This window comes from Drosophila rhopaloa, unplaced genomic scaffold (assembly GCF_018152115.1).
Source record: "Drosophila rhopaloa isolate 14029-0021.01 unplaced genomic scaffold, ASM1815211v1 contig_178, whole genome shotgun sequence".
NCBI classification, from domain to species: domain Eukaryota; kingdom Metazoa; phylum Arthropoda; class Insecta; order Diptera; family Drosophilidae; genus Drosophila; species Drosophila rhopaloa.
Genome location: NW_025335059.1, coordinates 1,948,628 through 1,970,437, shown reverse-complemented (window position 1 = coordinate 1,970,437; position 21,810 = coordinate 1,948,628). Strand labels below are relative to the sequence as shown.

Here is a 21,810-nt window from a genome sequence, read left to right as displayed (position 1 = left end):
ACGCAAATATTTATTGTCGTTCTGTTTTCTCCTAACTAACACATCACGCCTTCATAGTTGTTATGTGCTATATGCAAATGTTTTTCAATGCTGTGAAGGATGTCCGGCTTTGGCTTGAGAATTCTTAACTAAAGTTACGAAATACTATATTTAGTGAAACCACAATCTCGAACATTTCAAAGTTGTTGAACTTTGAGCCCGATAGCCTTAGTGGGCCAAGGCAGATAAAGCAAAGCCCAGCAATTATGAGGGGTAAACACACATAAGAAAAAGGAACCAGACCCCCAAAAGAGATTGTATTACATATATACTGGGTGTTTATTATTCTAAGCAATCGCATGCAATTGCCAGCTGGTATAAAAAGTGAAAAGAAAATCATCTCGGACGTCACTCGAACGTTATCTCATACTCAGTACTTGATAATGGAGCGAATGCTTTCGCCCCTGTGCATCAGGTCAAATGCCTCGTTGATCTCAGATAGCGGTAGTTCGTGGGTGATGAACTCGTCCACCAGCAGATCCTTCTTCAAGTAGTCCTCCACCAGTTTGGGCACATCCGAAACGGAGCGCCAGCCTCCGAAGGCGGATCCCTTCCACACGCGACCCACGACCAGCTGGAAGGGTCGAGTGGAGATCTCCTGGCCAGCACCGGCCACTCCGATCACCACCGAGGTGCCCCATCCCTTGTGAGTGGCCTCCAAAGCGGAGCGCATGGTGTTCACATTGCCAATGCACTCGAATGTGTAATCGAATCCACCATCGGTCAGGTCAATCAGGTAGTTCTGGATGGATCCCTTGTCGGCCACATCCTTGGGGTTGACAAAGTCGGTGAAGCCAAACTTCTTGGCTAACTCAAATTTGTCGGGATTGATGTCGATGCCATAGATCTTGCCGGCGCCAGCCTTCTTGCAGCCAAGTCCGACGGCCAATCCTACAGCTCCCAAGCCCCATACAGCGCAGGTGCTTCCGGGTTCCACCTGGAAGGATGGATTATGTAACTAATAATAAGAGAAACCTTTAGTGGACCCACCTTGGCTGTGTTCAGCGCGGCTCCGTAGCCCGTGGAGATGCCGCAGCCAAGCAGACAGACCTTCTCCAGCGGTGCCTTCTCGTTGATCTTGGTTAGCGAAATATCAGCTACAACCGTGTACTCGGCGAAAGTGGAGGTGCCCATGAAGTGGAACAGCTGTTGACCCTTGCAACTAAGGCGGGAGGTGCCGTCGGGCATGACTCCAGCGCCCTGGGTCAGTCGAATCTTTTGGCAGAGATTCGTCTTGCCGCTCTTGCAGAACTTGCACTCGTTGCACTGCGGGATGTACAGGGCGATGACATGGTCGCCTGCCTTGAAGTTGGTAACTCCCTCGCCAACGCTTTCGACGATGCCGGAACCCTCGTGGCCAAGGACGGATGGGAAAAGACCCTCCGGATCCGCACCGCTGAGGGTGAAGGCATCCGTGTGGCAGACACCTGTGGCCGTGATCTTGATGCGCACCTTTCCAAAGATTTGCGGTGATTACCGAATCGGATAATCTAGAGTGGAATTTTCCAAATATCGACATACCTCATGCGCATTGGGCGGCGCCACCTGGATGTCCTCGATGACCAGCGGCTTCTTGGCCTCCCAGGCTACAGCAGCTTTGCATGTGATTACCTGGGGGTGAAATTGATAGCCAGGGAGTGTTTCTGCTAATTAATATTCCCCCTGCTGCTCACCTTGCCCTCGGTAGCAGACATATTTGTACTATAGTTGAAAGTTTCGCGACAAGATCCAATTGGCGAATGGAGAACGAATGGCGATAAGGAAGAGGAGGCGGGAAAAGCCGGGTGGTTGCGGTGTGCCCAGATAGCGATCCACGAAATACCCCACAAAGCTCACCTGGTGTCAGAAAAAAAAATATCAGCTTATCCGGTGGGCGGTATAGTTTAAAATGTTGATTTTTATAGGTAATCTGAAATCGTTACTTATATAGACATCGCAAATAAAAGAATTCTTTTTCAAATTGTTTAAATGGGAAGTCTTTAATTATTCCCGTCACGTCATTATTGTGGCCCAAAGTAAAAAAAAAGTTATTTTATTGGGGTTGAGTATCAGCCACACTGACTTATCGAAAAATAAACAAATAAAAATGGCACTGAACTCTCAGCTGAAGGATCTTATCCTAAACACCCGCGTGCCACTCATCCTGAACCAGTTTCCGCTGGAATGGGAGTGCTTCGAGGGCTCAGTGCACGACTGGTGCGAGCGGTTTGACCAGGAGGCCACCGATCCTCCAGAATTTGAGCTGATGGCCTTGTCGGACAGCAGAACACCACAGTGGGAGCGGAAGCGGACCAAAGCCAGTAATCTGGGCATGCAGCAGTTCCTGCGCGAGTTCGGCGTCCTGGAGGATAATCAGACCCACTGGGCGGCGTACCAGTACAAGCGCGCTCACGAAATGCCTGCCAGTTGCCTGAAAGGCATAGACTTCTCCTGCTTCGGCTTCCCGGAGCACGGCAACGACTTTAGTCTCTGGCTGGGGTCGGAACAGGCCAACACGCCATGTCACTACGACACCTTTGGCGTGAACATCGTGGTGCAGGTGCACGGCTGTAAATCCTGGCTGCTCTTTCCGCCCGAAACGCCACTGCAAAGCACGAGAATTCCCTATGAGGAGTCCAGTGTCTACTGCCTGGAAAACTTCTACGCGCCGGATCCGGAGAAGATCCAGCACTTTTTGGAACTAGGCCGTGATGCCTATCATTGCAACCTTCAGGCTGGCGATGTGCTCATCGTCCCACGCCACTGGTGGCACTACGTGGAGGCTATGTCCACCTCGCTTAGTGTCAACTACTGGGTGCCGCTCAAAGTGGACATGGACCTGGCTTTGGACGAGTTCCTAGTTAAGCACATCGTAGAGAGCTTCGTCAAGGGCGAGAGCGATCAGATGAAGCAGTACCTTCTTAATCCCAACCAGCTAGAGGACATCTCGGCCAGGCCAAGCGAGCTTTTCGCCCAGTTCGAGCGCGCGGTGCAGAATATGGAAAGCCGTCAGAGCAATCGCAAGCTCTGGGAAACCGACTACATCAGCCAAGCGGATTGGCAGAGCCTTCTCAATAGCAACAACCTGAGCGCGCGGCCTTTGGAAGTGATGTCCCAAGAGGAGTACAAGCTATTGATGAACAGTAACGCCAAGAGATTCCAGTCAGATACGAGTCCACTTGAGCCATCTCCCATCAGCTCCACCTGGGAGCTCCTCGTGAGCAGCATGTGTGCTCCGCGCGTAATTGCGGGAATGAAACGCGAGTTCTTCCGAAGACTGAGACAAAGCAACACGTCTTAGCTGAACATGCAAATTTAAGAACATAATCTTTACTGTGATACGTGATAATATTGTTGCATATATGAGATTAAAATCCAATAAGCCATCAACATGTATGATACAATTTCCAAACAGAACCAGAACACGGAGCATTAAATGCCGAATACCATCCATCTTGCCTCTCTATCCATCCATCCAGACTCATCTGAGGCTCTGCCATGCGATTGACCCTTGGGCGGAACATGCTGTGCACATGTGGACATGAACTTGATAAGGTAAAATCCGTTTACCAGCCTGGTGGCTTCTGGTTGGGGTATCCGCCCTGCTGGTTGGCATAGCTGCCGGGGTAGGTTCCGTAGTGGCCGGGTGGAGGACCCTGCGGAAATCCTTGGTACTGATAGGCTGCTGGAGAAATCAATCATTATTGGAGATTCGTATTATTAGTGCTTTTTTACTTACTACCAGGGTACTGCAAGGTTGCGTATGGATTGAAGCTTTGTGGCATGGGCGCGGGCACATATGAGGGATAGGGCACTCCTGGCTGGGCTCCATACGGAATTGGCATGCCGTGCACCTGTGCCGGATACGGAATGTTGGCCGTTGATGCTACTGGTGGCACACTTGGAGCGGAACCAGGTGGAATATCTAAAGGGGAAAGCAGGGTTGATTACCTTTTTCTTATTTAAGTTAAGTGTCTATAATTACCGCTGCCACTGCCTGAGGTGGAGGTGTAGTGCGAGGGCAGTGCTGGAGTGGCCGGACAAGCCTGGCGACTTGACTCCGTGGTTAGATCCTTGAGTAGTTCCTCCTTCTCTGTCTTGCGGGCAAACACAAAGTCGCTGATCTTGTTCTGGAATACGACCAGCAGCTGTGTGAGGTCATTGTAGAACTTGGTGCCCTCCAATAGATTTCCGGACAGCTCTATGTAGCTGTCGTAGGCGGTGGCCAGTTCCTGGTACAAGGTGTCCCGCGAACTGCCGCAGCTTCCCGTCTCCGAGACAAAGTCTCCATGGGCGCTCTGAATGTCGGCGACCAGTGACTGTTGGCGTTCCACGCTTTCACGCACCTGCTGCTGCAGGGGATTGAGCACCTGACCAATACGAGCCAATGACAGAGCGGGCTCATCGATAGCACCATCCTTTTGCAGGGCAATCAAAAACTCATCCTTCATGTCGAACGTAGCGGACTTCAGTTCCGACTCCACGGCTTCCCGCTCCGCTTTAATGGTCTCTACGTCGTCCATCAGTTTTTTAAGACGCTGCACGCTGGAGCAGTTGGGATCCACACTGCCGCTGGCCGATGGAAGGGATTGCTGGATTTGATCCGGTGGCAAGGACAGCAATTGGATGCCCTTCTGGTTAGCCTCGAATTTCTGTCGAACCACCTTGTCGGCTTCAATGGCATTGGTGATGACCTCACGGTACTTCTTCGCGTTGGTGCGGAACATCTCCGTCAGCTTGTCAGAGCTAATGCGAGTCCAGCGCTCCTTGAACTGAGCCCGCAACTGGTTGTCGGAATCGCGTTCCTCGTCCAATAGTCGATCGGTTTCATCTAGGATCTCCCGGTTGCGGTTCAATAACTCGGGAAGATCCTTGAGCATCGTCTGCACATTCTCAATACCGCCCTTCTGACGAACCTCAACGGCCTTGTCCTTCAGTGACGGCGGAAGCCCACTGTTGCCATCAGCTGTCTCCACAGCAGCTGGTAGATTCAAGCTGGCCAGCACGGCGTTCAGAGTCTGTGTAGACTCTCGCAGCTTCATAATCTCCACATTTACAATCTCATTGCGGCGCATATCGGAGGCCGTGAGAGCGCGGTGAAGCTCTACGGGCACCAGGCTGGAGAAGATATCCTTAAAGTTTGCTGCCAGGGGCACACCGATGGGCAGCGGTTTAGCCAACTGAGCCTTGCCCGGCGATGCCAGCGTGCTCAGATCGGGTATAATCTCGTTGTAGATAAATTCATTGTCCTTGGTGGACTCTGCCAGATTGCGCTTGGCGCGGCTAAAGTATTCGTCCAAGTAGGTCTCATTTCCACCGCGAGACTGCGCCGCCTTGAAAAGTTCAATGGCATTGCGCAAACGGGCAATCTCCTCGCCAATCTTCTTGGAGGCACGGCACACAAGACTCTGGTACAGTTGGGTGAGGGCATGGAAGCCGGCCTGCTTTCCAGCTATATTAGGGATCCACTCCTTCTCCCACAGACTGCGAACTGACTCCTTTTGCATGGCACGCAGCACATCGGCGTAGAACTCCTCCGCCTGGCAGCACAGCTTGGCGATGATCTGGTCCTTCATGTTATCTGAGGGAGGGCAAGGAATGTAAGTTATAAATATTTACTGGACCGCAGTTGAGTTATGTTTGCAAATTTCTACTCATTAATTGAATCTATAATAATAATCGTTCGTTTAAAAAGATTTTATTATTATATGATTAATTTGGTTGGTGGTTTTGGTTATTTAGTTTTGCCATAATTTATTTCATGGGACAATAAAATATGCATTTTATTTATTTGATGCTTTGAGCGCTTTTAGAGATTATAAGTTACTTGAACAGATTTTTAAGAACCAAAAATGGGTTAGACTTGAAATTATACAAACACCTTATTTACAATTAAAAAGATTATCATTTGAGAGCTTTAATAAAGATGAGTGATAATAGTTTTATCGCCTTGTGTAAATATTAATATTTAGCTCATAGATAAGAATACTTGTGGTTGTTAGGATGGGTCTTGGGCTGTAGTTTAAATATATTTCAGCATACCTTTAATAGCCTTTAAGATGAATACCTCCTGGGCTTGGGCGACCATCAAAGCCTGTAGAACGGTCAGTGTGTCCTGGCTGAGATCGGGAGTGGGCTCCGAAGGCACCGCAGCTGGCGTGGCTCCTTTCAGGTACTGGAAGATGCCGGCGCTCTGCTGAAGGAGCTTAATGGCCAGTTTGAGACCCTCATCCGAATCCAGTTGTTGATTAGCAGCGATGCTGCTCTGCAGGGCGGCGATGTTGAAGAGGACGCATACCTTCTCGTAGAGTAGGGAGGTGTGGGCTATCGGAGATTGTGAGGACGGTCAGTGGTGAAATATGCGGCTTATGGATGAATCACTTACTCAGGCTAATTTTGCCACCGAAAATGGAGCCCTTGTCGAAGGCATCCTTCCACTTGAAGGGTATCTGCAGTTCGCTAACCGATATCTTTGTCTCCAGAGCACAGATCTGGTCATAATAGCTACAACAATACCCGGAGGCAACAATACCCATTAGTAGACGACTACGTCACCCCGAGAGCTTGTTTACGTCTGACCACACTAATACAGAAGCACCAGGTAGTACCATTAGTATGGGTGTGATTAACTTCCACTTTTCTGCGTGTGACTCATCCGGAGTTCCCCGGGAAAGGCCATAAAAGACCTTAAAATACTTACGCATATACAATCTCCAGTGAAGCCTCGTATTTCTCGAAGAATTTCCAAATAGCGGTATTGCGTTGTTTCGAAAATTCGTTGACGGCCTCGGCGTACTTGCCTTTCTCCTCCTCCGTCGCCCCGTTGTAAGTGCTCTGGATCAGATTGTTCAGTGGTTTAACCACATCCACCTCCGACGGCTTCTTAAGCGGCACGCCCAGAAATTTCCACATGTTTTCCTGTTCTGGAGAATTAGCTTTTGGACAGATTCTGATTCCAAGTGATGTGAAATTAATTAGCCGTCTGTCGCTATGTTCGAACTCCGCTTTGCGCTCTCTTTTCTTTCTAACAGCTGGCCTAAAGATGACAAGCCGTCGATTGTAATTTCGATTACGTGGGTGACTCGCCTACACCTTAAACAATACCTAGAAATTTTGGAAAAAAGATTTTTCCAGTACCAATATTTCTAATTCAAGAAACAGGGTATGAATTATCAAGTACATTTTAAAAGAATAGTCTGTGTTTAAAAAATTTTATTTTATTCTTTAAATTGCCTTTAAAATTAATAATTGTAGCTGTGAATACCGTAACCAGTACTGTTAAACGTTTTTGGGAACGTAATAATGTTACGTTTCCTCATCCAGCTCTTACGTTCTTGTGAAGTGGCGCATTTTGCAGCACTGCGGCGAGGAGAAAGGTAACCCTAGACTTTCTATTTTCTGATTGCGTTGTTGTCGAGAAAACTCAGCGAAAATATTGGTTTTCCTGCACAATTTTCCGTTTCAAAAAGCACACTTAGCAAAGGAGTCAGCTATTAACGAGGATTCGCACGTGAGTTGAGATAGAAAACTCTGGCGTAGCTGCCTCAGTGACACCTAGAATCCCAACCCATTCCATTCCCCAGAAGAAGCAGCAGTAGCGAGGCAGAAAATCGAAGAGACCCCGCGATGGCCGAAGTGGAGAAACCGACGGCGGCCACGCCCCCGACTGACATCCCCCAGGCCACGCCTCCGACCTCCAGCGAGGTGGCCGCATCGCCCACAGCAGATGCCACCGGTGAGGTTGAGCCGGGCACTTCGCCTACTCAGGAACCCAATTCCAATTCGCATCCGCACGATTCGGAGTACGACACGGCCAGTGATCTGGAGGGTGGAGAGGACTACGATGACGAGGAGAGCGTTAGCGGGAGTGCCAGTGGCAGTGGAAGTGAGGAGGAATCCGAAACCGACGATGAAGACGAGGAGGTGGGCAGCGAGTCGGAGGATGGCGAGGGTGAGCAGGCAATGGATCGCTCTGTTGCCGACAGCGAGGCCCAGAAGAAGGTGGACGAAGACCGCAGCAATCCGCAGTACATCCCCAAACGGGGCACTTTTTACGAACACGACGATCGAACGGCAGAGAACGAGGGCGAAGTTCTGATCGAGCCGGAAAACGGTGCTGGCCAAGCACCGGCGGAGCCAAATGGCGACCTAAACGGACTGGTGGCAGCCGGAGCCACGCCCACTGGCCAAACGCCACAGATCTCACAGGCCTCCAAAACCATGCGCAAGTGGCAGCCGGCATCGGGCGGCGATCGATGGTCCCACGATCGATTCGAGGCCAATGAGCAGGCGCCCAAATCACGGGCTGAGCTGTTGCAGACTTATGGTTACGACATAAGGAACGAGGATGCACCGCCAAGAGCCCGACGCCGCCGGCGATACACACGCGGTCCGAGTAAATACTCAAGGAATTGGGAGGACGAACAGGCCTATCTCAAGGCCAGCAATAAAGAGCGGAAGCCGCCACGTCCGCAAGATTTTCCGGCCCTTAACGAGAGGAAACCACGAGGGCCAAGAACATCCTCGTCGCGGGAGGAGAAGGAGAACAGACGTTCGGTGGGAGGCGGAGGTTTGGTTGCCGAGAAACAGCAGCCATTGGCCAGTGGTTCGAATCCGCACAGATCGCAGGAGCGGGAACGCGAGCGCGAAAGGGAGCGAGAACGAGATCGTGAGCCCAAGAATCGCAACTTTGGGCGGATGAATGGCGGCCCAGGACGTCAGAATGGTGTGGAATTCAAGAAGAACAACCGCGGGCAGCAGACGCGTGAGAGGGAGAGGGGACCCGACCAACTGGACAACCGCAACCAGAAGCAGCCCACTCCTCGCTCTAACCAACAACAACCGCAGCAGCAACCTCAGCACTTACAGCAGCCACAACAGCAGCAGCGGCAGGCGCCCCAGCAACAGCAGCCGCCACAGTCGCCGCTCTCCACTACGAACCTATCGCAACGCTTGCAGCAGGTACAGCAGCGTAATGATCCCAGCCATGTGGGCAGTGTCCAGATGCACTCACTGGCCAACCAAAATCAGGCCCCACAGCAGCACCCGGAGCAACGAAACGCCCCTAAGCGTTACTCCAGTTTACGACGCACCCAGCAGGAGGCTTCCCAACACCTGGCGGAGCAGCAACAGATGCAACAGCAGTTGCATTTACAACAACAACAACAGCAGCAGCAGCAATCACAGATCATGATCCAGGACCCACATGTGCTGATGCAGATTGCCTACCAACAGCAGGAACTTCAGGCACAGCTCCAGACCATGCAACTGGGACCCACTGCAGCTGGAACAGTGACAGCTGCACCAAAACCACATGCTCCACCGGCAGCCGCATATCCGCAGGCGCAGGCGGCTCCTTACTACGTGACCGGTACGGAGCCAGTGACCGTGCCCGTGCCTGTGGCCCAGGCACCGTATGTGAATCCGGCCAGTGCCGCCTACTTGCCCCCCACTCCGGCTGCCGTGGCCTACGCCCAGGCGGCGCCCCCGGTGGTATCCCAGCCTACACCGCCGCCCGCCCAAGCTCCGCCCGCAGCGCAGCCAGCCCAACCGTATCAAAACTACAACACGGTAGGTGGCACTACCTACTTTGTGCCACCGGCCCAAACCGCCAGCCGACCAGCTGCCCTGCCCCAGCGTCGTCCCACGAACGCGATTCCCATCCTGCCGCCCTCCGAGAAGCACAAGAGCAAGGGCGGAGCCAAGGAAGAGGGCATATCGGACAACATCGATCATATCATCGACAATATGTTTGTGCAACGACCTTCGGCCTTCCAGGCCACCGGGGAGGGCGCAGCTCCGGGAGGAGGATCCAAGGATGAAGCGGGTGCCACTCCTCCGGCAGCCGAGCAGAACCTTCAGCCGGTGCCGGCCACTGGGCAGGAATGAGTGCAGGCGTACGCCGGCTTGCCGACACAGCAGCCGAGACGAGGTCAAAGGATCGCCCCTCCTCCCTCCTCCGGCTACTCAATGCTGCCGCCGCACGCTGGCTACTATCGACCTCCGCAACCGCCGCACTAGTGCGGCCAAACAAGCTCCAAACTCAGCTCATCTGAAGTTTTTTTTTCCCATTCTGTCCTCGGGTCTGCGACTCGCCGTGTTGCATTGAATTGTAGACACACAGTAAGAACCATTTGTAATTAGCATTTAGCTCCCAGATAATCGAACTTACTAACGAAAACTTTTCGTATATAGAACGAGTATATATATATGTAATCCGGCGCAAGCTCCAATTAATTTGTACGTAGTATCTAGGGCCAGCTGCGGCGCTCGCTTATTAAGTGGAAAGTCAAAAAGTGTTGGACGTATTTAAGCGGCTGGGCGCTTAACTTATTTAGCCGCATTTTAGAGTTGAAACAAGAATTACCGAGAGAAATGTATTTGCATAAACTAATCGAACATTGAATTTAAATAAACGTTTAACACGAAGCTTTTAACTTTGGAATGCTGAACACCCTGTGTTTACACAATAGCTTACAAACTACCTACAAACGGCCAAGTTCTCAATTAATTTCCGATCAAAGGTGGGTTAAATTGGAAAGTGAAAAAGTTAAAAGGCACGCAAAATGAACTGTTTGATCGGATGCAAAGTCGAGAATTAAGGTTTAAATTAAAATATGAAGTAAGATTTAATCCTTTCTAATACTAAAATAAGCTTTTTATAGCTTTGACTCCTTGGCAAGCTCCTCCAGCAGAACGCTAATGCGCCGGAATGAGTCCTTAAAGATGTCGTTGAACTTGCGGGCGCTCGTCTTGATGCTATCCCGATAGGCAGTTGTATTGATGAACACACTGGCAAGGCAATAAGATTTAATTTGGGAGGAATATTAAAAACAGAGAGATAAGGCTTACGCTTCAGAGGTGATGGAGTAAAAGACGCCGTAGCCATCGAGGAGCATGGGAGCCACAAAGCCCACGTTGGCTGTGAAGCCTAAAGTGCTGGAAGAGAGCACAAAGTTGCCCCCACCGCCACTTTTAGTGTACAAGGGATCATCGTAAAAGGCGGGAATGTCCATTTTGTTTTCGTATGCCGCACACCACAAGCCAAACAAGTGTCTATCGATGCCATGTCCCTTGCGCGCCTCGTTCATAAAGTGCTTGTGCTCATCGACGGCTTTGCGAAAAGCCCTGGCCAATGACATATCACCGACTTGCTTGTTGGAAGAGGCGTTAAGAAATTCGGCCACTGCACCGGTGCAGGATCGCAGTGTCTCCGTTCGCCCATTGTAGTACTGTCGCATCAGAGCGGTCTCATACGTGGGAGCAATTCTGTAGAGGATCGAGTAAAATCAAATTGGGTCCAAAAAATTATAATATCACTTACTCGTTATGCATTTGGTAATAGGCCCATTGCATGACCACCTGGACAAAGGAATCCGGATGGAGACGGTGGCTTTTCATAAACTCCTTGCCGTAGTCATCGAATACAGTGAACGTCGTTGTAACATCAATGCCCTTAAAAGTTAAACAATGAATTTAGTTTAATCTCGGAATCACACTGTTCAGTGAATATGATTTACTTACCCTATCGTCTAAAACCTTCTGAACGCGCTTAATCTCGCTCTTGAGGGAGTCGTCCAACTCGAACTTTAGCTCCTTTATCTCCGCCACTTTGCAGTGCTCGGCCTCTGACCAGTCAGGCTCCGGGACCTCCAAGAAGCTCAGCTGCATAAAGGTGGCGAAACTAATGCTGACAGTGCCATCGTAGCAGCTGTGCTCGCCCACCCAGTTGGAGCGTCCGTTGCGGAAGGCAATGATGCTGCTGCTTCGATCTGCCCAGCGGGAATGCAGGTCACCGTAAATACCAAGCTGTGAGGACTCCTCGTAGTCCTTGGGCGATTGCTCATACCAGCAAAACTCAATGCTGGAGCTTTCCACGAGCAGCAGCGTCTCCTTGTTGGCCTCCGAGATCTCCCTTAACCGGTACCGATTGCGAGCCCACGACGTTCGGTCATCATGGGTCAGGGTGGGGACGCAGTCACCCACCGGCTCATAATCTAGAATGCTGCGCAGCCGCTGCAGCGCCACCAAGATCTCGGGAGCCGTCAGGATAGTGTCGTCTTCGTGTACACAGTCGAGGAAGAATTGGCGTCCTTTGCCGGAGATCAGCACATGACTGGGCGTCTTGCCCTCATCCTTGGTAAGGAAATGCTTCTCGATGTGGTCCTGCTCCTCGCCTGGAACACGGCACGTGGAGAAAAAGCGCTTGTATAGCGCGGAGGAGTACTTAATTTTTCCTCCGTTCGAGGAGAGCGGCTTGATGCTGGACTTCCGAGTTAGATCCCAAAACTCAAGCGTATGGTGAATATGCCGAGCTAAACTCTGTGAAATTGTTACAGACAATAAAAAAAAGGGCACAGAATTCTTAAAATACGACACGAAATTAGGTTTATTTTTAAATAAGTGTATAATATTAAATATAATCTAATAGATTCTAGCTTATGATGAATTTTTAAACATAAATTAGTTGTACGAACAAGTAAGCTTCTGGGAGCTTCCTTAGACACATTTTGGTTTTCAAAGGTGTTTCTAAGTATGCACATTTTTTATTCAGTTTTGCAGTCGTCAAAACTTTGCTTGAAATTGCTAATTTTTAAAACGTACCCTTGCATTGTTCAGATAGTCACAGAAAATAAGTTATGGCAACTCAAATTTAAAGACTTACAAATCGGGAAACTCACCTTGAGCATGTATTCCGGGGTCTCCGGAACACCCACCATCTCCAACTGAGCGGCCATTACCATGAGTTGGTAGGGCAGGAGCGGCATTCGAAGCAAGTGGTATCCGTAGTCCTCCCACCAAGTCCCCAACCAGTTCCTCATGCTGGCCGCCCGTTTCTTAAGCTGCTCGTGGAGCTCGGCTCCCACTCCATTTTGGAACTCATCGATAGTCTTTCGTGCCTGAGCCAACTCTTCCTTGGACCCAAATGGCTGGATGCAGGCGTAATAGCGCTCCAAGGTGTCCTTTAGATCCGGTAGAGGAAGCGAGGGCAGCGTCTCGTCAAAGTCGAAAGTGTTCTTATCATCTTTGCTCATGAAATATAGACTGGCCCGATCCATGGTAGTTAATCTGCGGGGGACAGTGGAGAGTGTTGATATAAGTTTGCGTGGGGCTAGCAAAAAGGCCTATGGCCAGATAAGAAAGCAAATAAATAATCATATCTGGAATCACTTTCGCGTTCATTGGGTCCAAAGTTCCCATAATAAATAATAATTGGGTACATTCAAAGCAAAAAGAACTTGATCAACAAATCTTATGAGATAGGCATTGAGGTATTTGCTTAAATAGGTGATCAAATTTCACAATTTAATGGCAATTTGATATTCTATTATGCAAATAAACAATGTGTGAAGTTCAAAGTAATAGTTTTGGTTGAGATACAGGTAGACAGCGAGATAATTCTCCAATCAGCGACACAAAGTCCGTACTTCTCTGTCGGATTAGGTGCATTATAAATATTTATATTCCAAGAATATTGCCGGCGAACTGGTGAAATCACTAATCGCTGGCCAAGTTCTCGGCAACTGACCTTTGGACTTTACTGAATTTACTTTTTGCCGGAAAGACGCGAACCGCCAGACTGCCGTTATACGACTGAATCCATGAAGAGGGCTGATATCGCAGCAAACCTCGCGAAGCTCTCTATATTATCGGATTGTGGGAGCCCCCTCCCGCGTTCTCTGACTCAGTGTGAAAATATATCAACCCGATCATTGCCGCTCGATGGTAGACAGCGTCGGCAATTGATAAGCTATGCTTTTATTTGAATTTCTGTATAGATTTCTAGATTGTAGATTCCAGCGGACACACCCTCACACACCTCACAACCAGACTATATGAGTATCAATTGATTTTTATACCTGAACTTCACTGTGCCCGAACTAATGTGGGTCTGTAGTTATCAGGCTCATTTGGGTAGATAAGCAAGCGATTTTGTAGTTATTTCAATTAAGGATTGTATCAATTGACTGAAGAGAGTTTGTTTACAAGCCGTTGCAAAATGCCTGCGCGAACAGCTGATTAAAAGAGTTGTCAAACTTTTCGCATGTGCTATTGAAACATACATTTTTTATTTATCTAATAATTTATTATTTATTTATAATTATACCAAATTTTGCCACATTCATTATATTATCATTTAAATTCCGCGCTTTTAGTCTATCGGAAATTGCATCAATAAAATTTCGCACACAGTAGACGCCAGAGCTGTCAAACATTTTAATTGTTTTCTGCTGTTATTTATTTATTTTAAAAGCTATTTTTCTTCTTGTACTTATAATTGTAATCCTATTACTTTAAAACACCAAAAAACTAAAAATAAACAATTAATTGCCAGTCATAACAACCAAGCTGTCGCGCATCTGGCAACGCTGCGAACATCTGATTGTGACAACTGACGAAATGGGAGAAAGAGACGGCCATAGAGAGAATAGAAGGAAATTTGGGACGCTTTATTGAGCGGCTTCAATAAATTGCAAATCCTCGCCAGCGGCCGAAATGCTGCCGTCCACGGGCCTCTTTAAGGGGTTCCTGTGCCCGTACTTCGATGGCAAGGATGCGGCGGCCTGCCATCGGCCCTTTTGTCACTTCAAGCATGCCCGCAAAGGTAAGAACTCCTAGTCAATCGAATGAAATACTAACAACTTCCGGTTTGCAGACGATTTGGAGGCCGCTCCGCCCCCGGAAGCCGCTGCCGTGCCCGAGTACAAGCCGGCTCCCAAGCTGCTTTCCCTGCCACTGCCCCAGATAACGCTGTGTGCGCCCAGGAAAAAGTCTAACCTGGAGTACCACCCGGAGAAGCCGGCTCTGAACGCCTCGCCTGCGAAAAAGAAACAGGAGGCGGCAGTAGACACTGCCCCCAAATATGTGCCCGGCCAGCCATCAGCCGCTAATGGCGTAGGCGATGACGATTGGCAGACAGTTCTCGAAAAAGAGATCGACGAACAGATGCAGGTGGAGATCGAAGAACAAAGCCATGACAACAATGACAATGAGAAGGTGCAGCTCGTGGTTAAGAACGAACAGGAGCTGCCGGAGGAGCATCCAAAGAAAGTTGGGGAGAGCCCCAAAAGAGAACACAAGTCGACCAAGGAACGTGAAAAAGACAAGGAAAAGGAAAAAGTGAGAGACCGTGACAAGGAAAAGGTGAATAACAGGGATAAGGACAAAGACATGTACAAGGACAAAGAGAAGTCCAAAGAAAAGGACAAGGAAAAGGAAAAGGAAAAGAAGGACAAGCGGAAGTCATCTCACAGCGACAAGGATCGATCTAAGGACCGGCACACCTCCAGCTCAAGTTCCTCTAAGCACAAGTCCTCCAGCTCGTCTTCCAGCAAGAAGTCCTCCAGCAGTGAAAAGCATCGTGAAGAGAAAAGCTCCTGTAGCAGGCACAAAAGCAGTTCCTCATCATCCGCGTCGAAGAGTCACCACCACAATTCAAGTTCTTCGAGTTCGCGCTCCAAGAGCTCGAAGAGCACCTCGTCATCCAGCAAGAGCACTTCCAAGAGTGAACAAGAGGCGGAAAAGGAAACGGAAGCAGCTGCAGCTCTACCAGAGTCTAGTGATAACCTCGATGAGCTGGACTTTGACTTCGAGGTGGACACCTCTGAGGGCGAAATAGTGCGGCAATGCGAAATGATATTCGACGAGATGGAGAAAAAGTTCGCGCAAATGCACAAGGATGAAGGCGGCGAGGCCAACCTAACTCGCAAAAGGAAGGCTCTTTCACCGGACATTGACACCTTCACAGAAGCGGCGACAGCGGCATTGCAGAAGCGTCGTGTGGCCCACGAGAACGCGGACAGGAACAAGCCACAGGCGGCTTCATCAGTGGCTGTGCGCAAGCCCAATCACATCCGCAATGCGATGCAGGCGATCTTTGACCGGCGTGCGGAACTGCGCCGTCAGGAAAAGATGCAAGCCGAGGCCGCTGCCGAACAGCTACGTCAGGCCCAGGAGCGGGTACGTCAAGCGCAGGAGGAGCTCCGCCAGGCCAAGGTTAATTCCAGCCTTACGCCCCTTATCCCGCGAAGCGCTTTGAATCCCCCAGTGCGTTCAGGTAAGCACTTTAAGTTAGAATTTATAAGCAATTGATAACGACAGATTTCATTTATTCATTCTTATTTAATCATAGTTTATTTTTGGTTTAACATTTTTTTCTCCTACATAATTTTAATTATATTTATTATTAACTATTTTGCAGCTCGCAGCATTGCACCTGTGGCCAACATAGTGGCCATAGCTCGGGCCAAGAAGAAGATTGAGGAACTGCAGGCCGAGAAGAAGCCTGCCTTTACACCTGCGCAATCCTTTAAGGGCGCTGGTCGGGTGGCCCACAAGCCCACGGCTGCACTGGACAAAGCTGCTCCAGTGGCCAGCGAGGCCAATCCTGAGAAGCCGACCGTTTTGGATCCCAGCAGCTCCAAAATATCTTATAACGTGCGCATACAGTATTACGAGATGATGGTGAAGCACTGCACCGTCATCTATCCGCAGCTAGCAGACGCGTGGGAGCGGGCCCAAGTAGAGGAGTTGGGCGTCTTCAAGAAGTGCAACACTCCAGCCATCTACAAGAACAGCTGCATGCTGGCGATTAACAAGCTTCGCAAGGAGGCTATCGAGGCGGGAAACAGGCCAAGCGTGGCCAGCAAGACGGTGTCTCATGAGATGATGCTTGGCGGGAAGCGGGCTCTTACCACCTCCTGGAGCGTAGAGAAAAAGGAGTGGGTGGTTAATTTAAATATTGGATATTGTTTATATGCAACTGGGATATTCTTGAAAACTCCGTTGCGTAGAAAAAAATATCAACATTAATTACATTAACTAATATTCCCTTTCTTTCAGAAAACTGGGCTCCTTGGGAAATGGAGAACCTTTCGATGCTTTGGACGCAGAGAAAGCGTACGAAATGGTCTTCGATCTTCGCCTGACGGACGACCAGTTGGTGGAGAACGGCTATCCACGACCGGGCGAGAAGCGTGGATCGGCGGTTATACGCGCCTGCCGACCAAACCGTCGACCCAACCAGAGCGAACGCTACTGTTCTCGCTGCGGCAAGGTTTTCAGTTTAAACATATATGAGCACCAGGGCTTCGACATGTGCAACTACCATCCGAAAAGCACGGGATACCGGCGAGGATTTACTGACAACCAGCACCGATGCTGTCAGCAGCCGGCGGGCACTCCGGGTTGCACCTACGGCAACTACCACGTCAGCGATTACTATGACCCGGACAAGCTAACCTGCTTCGTGAAGACGATCGAGCGGGGTGATGAGTTAGTGCCCACCAAAAAGGACATATTCGCCTTGGATTGCGAGATGTGTTACACGACTCATGGTATAGAGTTGACGCGCGTCACCGTGGTAGACATAAACGGACGCAGCGTGTACGACGCCCTGGTCAAGCCGGACAACCAGATTGTGGACTATAATACCACGTAGGTGTATAACTTTTGTTTCCAAATGTTCTTATTGTTAACAAATATTTTCGTTCTAGCTACTCGGGCATCACAGAGGTCATGCTCTCGAAAGAGACGCGCAATATACGCGATGTTCAGGCCGTGCTGATGTCCATGTTTCATGCCAAAACCGTGCTTGTTGGCCACAGTTTGGAGAGCGACCTAAAGGCACTTAAACTCATTCATGACGTAGTGGTGGACACCTCGGTGCTATTTCCGCACAAAATGGGACCGCCGAAGAAGCGCGCTCTAAAGACACTCTGCATCGAAAACCTTAAGCGCATTATACAGGAGAATGGTAAGTTTATCACAGGGAGAATAAATAAATCTAGGCATTCACACCAGTCTATTAGAAAATATTTGGGTTTTTTGGTAAAAAAATTGTATCTGTTTATACATTATCAAAATAATTTGGATTACTTTTGCTAACATGAATACTTTTATGGTTAGGAGAGAGTTTTGGTGACGTTGATAATATTTTTTCTTCTCCACAGAGGCCGGCCACGATAGTGCCGAAGATGCAGAGGTGTGCATTCAGCTAATCAAGTACTATCTTCGCAACAAAATCAGTTGAGCTGCCTTAATATACCAACATCAGCAATTAGTTCAAAAACATTACATACATCTGTTAATATGTATACCATGCCCATTTAAAAATCAAAGCCTTAGCCCCTAATCGACACATATTTTCTAAGCTTAATCTGTATTTATAAATAAATCATTAAGATATAACAGCGGGAAAGTACTGGTCCTTTTTTTTTGTAGTATAAGTGTAATCCAGTTTTCAACTCATAAATTATATAAAAGTCTATAAAAATCCATAATTTGAGATTTTATTATTTAAGTTCAATAAGTTAATTTGAAATATAACAACTTATAATTTATAATCTCCTAAACCCCCGAAATACACGAAAAGTTATTAAATATTTTAGTAGTTATTTTTCTTTTGAACGGTTTAATGAACTGAACTCCAGACATACTAGAAATAAGCAAGGAATTTGTCAAGTCCTCTGGATAAATTTTTATTCTATGCAGGTTTTTTTTTATTTTCCTCTATTTTATTTTGCCTTTGTAATTTTTCCTTGGTTTTTACCTTCTCTTTACTATCGATAACAATTGAATGAAAAGCAATTGGAAAGTTTTGTAAAGTTTTTTACCTGGCACCGCGTTACAAACTGTAATTGCAAGTTTCGTGCCTGACGCACATCACAGAATATTCGCTTGTGGCTCGCTGCTGTCCTTTCCCGCCTCCAGTTTCCTGCCATGTTTTTGTTGTTTTTATTTAAATGTAATTTTAATCAGATTGCGGCGATACTTTATATTTTTCAATTATACCCGGCCGCGTCTGCTGGCCGTGGGCACCATCTGGATGTTCGCTTCTTGTTTTCCGCGTTGCCGCATGATTTTTCAATTTTAACGTTTTATAATTTTCTGTTTCCTCGATTCGTGGAAAAGTTTGGCTTATTGAACGGGGCCAAAAGAATGCAGGCAAAGTTCCAGCACTTAATTTGGCATAATTGTTGCCGCCGGCAATGTTCCAGCGAATGACAGGGGATGTCATAAGCATAAGGTGGTTCCCAAGCCCCATTCCTCCCCATCGTTCGAGAAATGGCTGATGGCGACATGTGTTTATCTATTGAGCTGGCACAACACAACCTAACGAAAAGTAAATAATATTAGTGGTACTTGGCAGTGACAATGTGCATATGTGACCCAGAATGAGGAGGAGGCCCAACGGCCACATCAACGCACACAAACCAGGATGCGGAAGTGCTGCTTGAGGCTTAGCAACAAGAGGAGCCGGGCTAGAATCACAGCGACACAGAAAATAAATAGTTGAATTAAAAATTGTACACTTTTTAAGCTTGTACATAATTGTGTCCCAAAAATTTACTAGAGCATACAACTTGAGTCTAAGAAATGTAGGAAGGCATAAAATAAATATAATATTGCTTTCATAAATTTATATAAGTTTGATTCCAATTCACTTCATTATTTTATTATATAACAACGATCTTTGTTGGATAAGTTTGAAAGTAATCTCCAAGATATTTTCGTCATTTGTTACATAAAAACTTCATTTAATACCATATTATTTTATTTTCTGTGGTTCACACCCATTAGTTGCCAAATAAATGTCAGGAGTCTGCGATTTTATTCTCTGTGCATTAGCAGAAGGCGGCATGAGTGGAGCCAGTGGGCAAAACAAACACTGGGCCAAATACAAACACAAATAAAAAGCCAAAAACCAAGGGGTAGTCGGCGGTTGGGTTTACTCCTCTTGAGGAATTGGGGATGCGGGGAGGAGATGGCTCGGTGCTGCTTGACTTGTCACACATTGTTGTTGGGTCCCGGCCTGGTCGGAAGTTTACTTAAGACCGTCGAAATAGAGGCATTAAGATCTTTAGAGTTAATCCCTTGAGCAAATGCTGTGTGGTCGCGACGACATCACTGTGGTGCGGTGCGTGTGTTTAAGGATGGGATGTACAACCTGGTCTAGTTGTAGTTAAGGCATTAAAAAAAGGCTTAAAAGCTTGCCGAGCCTTTCGGAGACCCAAAGCCCACATATATAGGCCCCCGACTTCCTATGAATATTTCATTTCGCCTGATGACAACATGCATGCCGGCTAAGTGCTTTAAACATTTAGCTTAATGCCCCGTCCCTTTTAATTTGCTCTGGGTTCGTCACGTATATAACCAAATTGCGCATACGCCGCATTGGCCGGTTGCAGAAATATTAAAGCGAACCTTGGAATATTTTCTCCTTTCGAGAGTGCGGGTCTAAGCCTGCAGCGCATCTGGCCCGGGCCAGAAAACCTTTTTACAACTTTTCCGGAACGCTAGCAACCAAATAAAATAAAAAAAAAAAAAAAAACTGCTAAGCTGCCGCCATGCCCAATCTAAATAAGGTAAAGCCAAAGGAAAAAACGCGACCCTGGGCGGACCGAAGGGAAAGTAAAGAAAGCTGGCAAAGCAATGCCGGGAGCCAAGAGCCAGATGAAGGCAAAGCTGGCGGTAAACGCAAAATAAAGTCATCACAAACATATTAGCAGCTAAAAACACCTGAGCAAATAGATTTATATGCACGATAAAGCACAGAGTAATTTCCCCTAGATCCTGTCAACCTACAACCACCCACCATTCTGGCCCCGCCCACACGCCCACACGCCCACACGCCCACACGCCCACAAGCCTACTTGCCTGTTGCCTAAGCCGCAAAGTAGCTGGCAAGCACAAGATAACATCACTTTATTGTAAGAAAGTTAAAACACAAAAATGCAAGCCAGTCCCAGCTGGCAGTGAGTGTGTGGCATGGGCACTAAAAAAATATCCAAAAAGTACCTATGTATGTGCAAAATTTCTGGCTGGGAAACAACAAAGCCGTGGCGAAAAACTTCTCAATGCCGTTTGCCGCTATTTTACGAGCCATTTCCGTTTTTGGGAGGCTGTTGCTGCTCTTCCGCCCCCTTTAGGTGTGAAATTATAAAATTTGTAGCATAATTCTAGGCTGTGCCGCCGGCAAAAAAGTGGAGCACGCGTGCGTCCACGTTGTAAATACATAAGTTCACCAAGTCCGGGTCCGGGTCGCAGTTGTAGTTTCGGTGTATGCACGGAATATCCCGCGACCCTTGGGAAGTCGTCCAGTTTATGGCCCCGGCAAGTGCACGTCAGGACACACACGTAACGCTTTTATTTCGTACTTAGCAGGACATTTTTGTGCACTTGCCGGGACTGGAATTACTCTCGCCCGGGACTCCCGAATCAAGTCCAAACTTGACTCGGCTTTGTCACACAGAAAGATTTTTGATTTAATGTATTTTTTTCTGTTTAAAAAATACTTCTTTATTTCGTTGGCTAAAATAAGCCAATTAGTATGCCTTTCTAATTCTTTAATGATATGGATAGTTCAATAACTTTTAACCAACCATTTGAATTGAAAAAACATTTGATTATTTCACAGAAATTTTATGTTCGATTTTGGAAATATACAAATGTATGTATATATCGTCCTTTAATACCTGTAGCTGTACGGTAAAAGTAAAAATTAATTAATTTTCCTAAACATAAATAATAAATGTAAAGAAGAAAAACAAAAAGGTGTGAGTTTATAGAACACAAATATTTTTGTAGTGACTGAGCAAACAGTCGATAATAATAAAGTTAAAACGTTTAATAATTTTGCTGTGCAGCCATGAGCTGAAATTAATAGAACTTAAATTCTTTTTGGAATAAAGTGGAACTTTTGCTCTTGTGTATTAAGCAGCCATTCAAAAGCAATTTCCCCAATGAGTTGTCGAGTGCATGTGAGATTCATTAGGCGAAAAATGTAAGCGA

General features: G+C 47.6%; 6 protein-coding genes across 10 annotated transcripts; 3 read left to right on the top strand and 3 right to left on the bottom strand.

Annotated features, from left to right (window-relative positions):
* Positions 1-299: 299 nt before the first annotated feature.
* LOC108047553 (alcohol dehydrogenase class-3) lies at positions 300-1,842 on the bottom strand. Its single transcript, XM_017127782.2, has 4 exons — positions 1,713-1,842; positions 1,561-1,650; positions 1,030-1,491; positions 300-976 (listed from the first exon to the last, which is right to left on the bottom strand). The coding sequence occupies exons 1-4, from the start codon at positions 1,731-1,733 to the stop codon at positions 410-412; spliced, it is 1,140 nt and encodes a 379-aa protein (XP_016983271.1). The 5' UTR covers positions 1,734-1,842; the 3' UTR covers positions 300-409.
* A 113-nt stretch (positions 1,843-1,955) lies between these two features.
* Positions 1,956-3,469, top strand: LOC108047552 (bifunctional peptidase and arginyl-hydroxylase JMJD5). Its single transcript, XM_017127781.2, has one exon. It carries the CDS (start codon positions 2,126-2,128, stop codon positions 3,317-3,319), a length of 1,194 nt encoding a protein of 397 aa, XP_016983270.1. The 5' UTR covers positions 1,956-2,125; the 3' UTR covers positions 3,320-3,469.
* LOC108047549 (programmed cell death 6-interacting protein) lies at positions 3,321-7,064 on the bottom strand. 2 transcript variants are annotated; one of them, XM_017127773.2, is made up of 6 exons: positions 6,719-7,064; positions 6,404-6,522; positions 6,061-6,342; positions 4,004-5,599; positions 3,758-3,943; positions 3,321-3,703 (listed from the first exon to the last, which is right to left on the bottom strand). In XM_017127773.2, the coding sequence occupies exons 1-6, from the start codon at positions 6,928-6,930 to the stop codon at positions 3,585-3,587; spliced, it is 2,514 nt and encodes an 837-aa protein (XP_016983262.2). In that variant the 5' UTR covers positions 6,931-7,064; the 3' UTR covers positions 3,321-3,584. The 2 variants fall into 2 exon arrangements, with proteins under 2 accessions (XP_016983262.2, XP_016983263.2); XM_017127774.2 differs by having other exon boundaries at positions 3,321-3,700.
* A 300-nt stretch (positions 7,065-7,364) lies between these two features.
* On the top strand, positions 7,365-10,446 carry LOC108047550 (protein CASC3). Its single transcript, XM_017127775.2, has 2 exons — positions 7,365-7,528; positions 7,602-10,446. Exon 2 carries the CDS (start codon positions 7,645-7,647, stop codon positions 9,904-9,906), a length of 2,262 nt encoding a protein of 753 aa, XP_016983264.2. The 5' UTR covers positions 7,365-7,528; positions 7,602-7,644; the 3' UTR covers positions 9,907-10,446.
* On the bottom strand, positions 10,381-14,020 carry LOC108047551 (peroxisomal carnitine O-octanoyltransferase). 3 transcript variants are annotated; one of them, XM_017127777.2, is made up of 6 exons: positions 13,878-14,020; positions 12,699-13,086; positions 11,542-12,339; positions 11,342-11,472; positions 10,870-11,286; positions 10,381-10,809 (listed from the first exon to the last, which is right to left on the bottom strand). In XM_017127777.2, exons 2-6 carry the CDS (start codon positions 13,074-13,076, stop codon positions 10,677-10,679), a joined length of 1,857 nt encoding a protein of 618 aa, XP_016983266.1. In that variant the 5' UTR covers positions 13,077-13,086; positions 13,878-14,020; the 3' UTR covers positions 10,381-10,676. The 3 variants fall into 3 exon arrangements, with proteins under 3 accessions (XP_016983266.1, XP_016983265.1, XP_016983268.1); XM_017127776.2 differs by lacking the exon at positions 13,878-14,020 and adding an exon at positions 13,547-13,648; XM_017127779.2 differs by lacking the exon at positions 13,878-14,020 and adding an exon at positions 13,446-13,516.
* Positions 14,021-14,426: 406 nt separating this feature from the next.
* LOC108047563 (RNA exonuclease 1 homolog) lies at positions 14,427-18,371 on the top strand. Of its 2 annotated transcripts, none has more exons than XM_017127801.2 (6): positions 14,427-14,623; positions 14,675-16,075; positions 16,220-16,739; positions 16,861-17,454; positions 17,514-17,773; positions 17,970-18,371. In XM_017127801.2, exons 1-6 carry the CDS (start codon positions 14,515-14,517, stop codon positions 18,047-18,049), a joined length of 2,964 nt encoding a protein of 987 aa, XP_016983290.2. In that variant the 5' UTR covers positions 14,427-14,514; the 3' UTR covers positions 18,050-18,371. The 2 variants fall into 2 exon arrangements, with proteins under 2 accessions (XP_016983290.2, XP_016983289.2); XM_017127800.2 differs by having other exon boundaries at positions 16,220-16,802.
* Positions 18,372-21,810: the final 3,439 nt, after the last annotated feature.

Bases quoted from the DNA above. Each gene is read 5' to 3' on its own strand.
- LOC108047553 (XM_017127782.2), bottom strand. From the start codon at position 1,733: ATGTCTGCTACCGAGGGCAAG. The intron at 1,651-1,712 runs GTGAGCAGCAGG...TTTCACCCCCAG, and splicing joins TGTCTGCTACCGAGGGCAAG to GTAATCACATGCAAAGCTGC. The intron at 1,492-1,560 runs GTATGTCGATAT...ATCTTTGGAAAG, and splicing joins CGCCGCCCAATGCGCATGAG to GTGCGCATCAAGATCACGGC.
- LOC108047552 (XM_017127781.2), top strand. From the start codon at position 2,126: ATGGCACTGAACTCTCAGCTGAAGGATCTTATCCTAAACACCCGCGTG.
- LOC108047549 (XM_017127773.2), bottom strand. From the start codon at position 6,930: ATGTGGAAATTTCTGGGCGTGCCGCTTAAGAAGCCGTCGGAGGTGGAT. The intron at 6,523-6,718 runs GTAAGTATTTTA...GTATTGTTGTAG, and splicing joins TCACTGGAGATTGTATATGC to CTATTATGACCAGATCTGTG. The intron at 3,704-3,757 runs GTAAGTAAAAAA...TGATTTCTCCAG, and splicing joins AACCTTGCAGTACCCTGGTA to CAGCCTATCAGTACCAAGGA.
- LOC108047550 (XM_017127775.2), top strand. From the start codon at position 7,645: ATGGCCGAAGTGGAGAAACCGACGGCGGCCACGCCCCCGACTGACATC.
- LOC108047551 (XM_017127777.2), bottom strand. From the start codon at position 13,076: ATGGATCGGGCCAGTCTATATTTCATGAGCAAAGATGATAAGAACACT. The intron at 11,473-11,541 runs GTAAGTAAATCA...TTAACTTTTAAG, and splicing joins AGAAGGTTTTAGACGATAGG to GGCATTGATGTTACAACGAC. The intron at 11,287-11,341 runs GTAAGTGATATT...GATCCTCTACAG, and splicing joins TATTACCAAATGCATAACGA to AATTGCTCCCACGTATGAGA.
- LOC108047563 (XM_017127800.2), top strand. From the start codon at position 14,515: ATGCTGCCGTCCACGGGCCTCTTTAAGGGGTTCCTGTGCCCGTACTTC. The intron at 16,803-16,860 runs GTTGCGTAGAAA...CCTTTCTTTCAG, and splicing joins GGGATATTCTTGAAAACTCC to AAAACTGGGCTCCTTGGGAA. The intron at 17,455-17,513 runs GTAGGTGTATAA...TTTTCGTTCTAG, and splicing joins ATTGTGGACTATAATACCAC to CTACTCGGGCATCACAGAGG.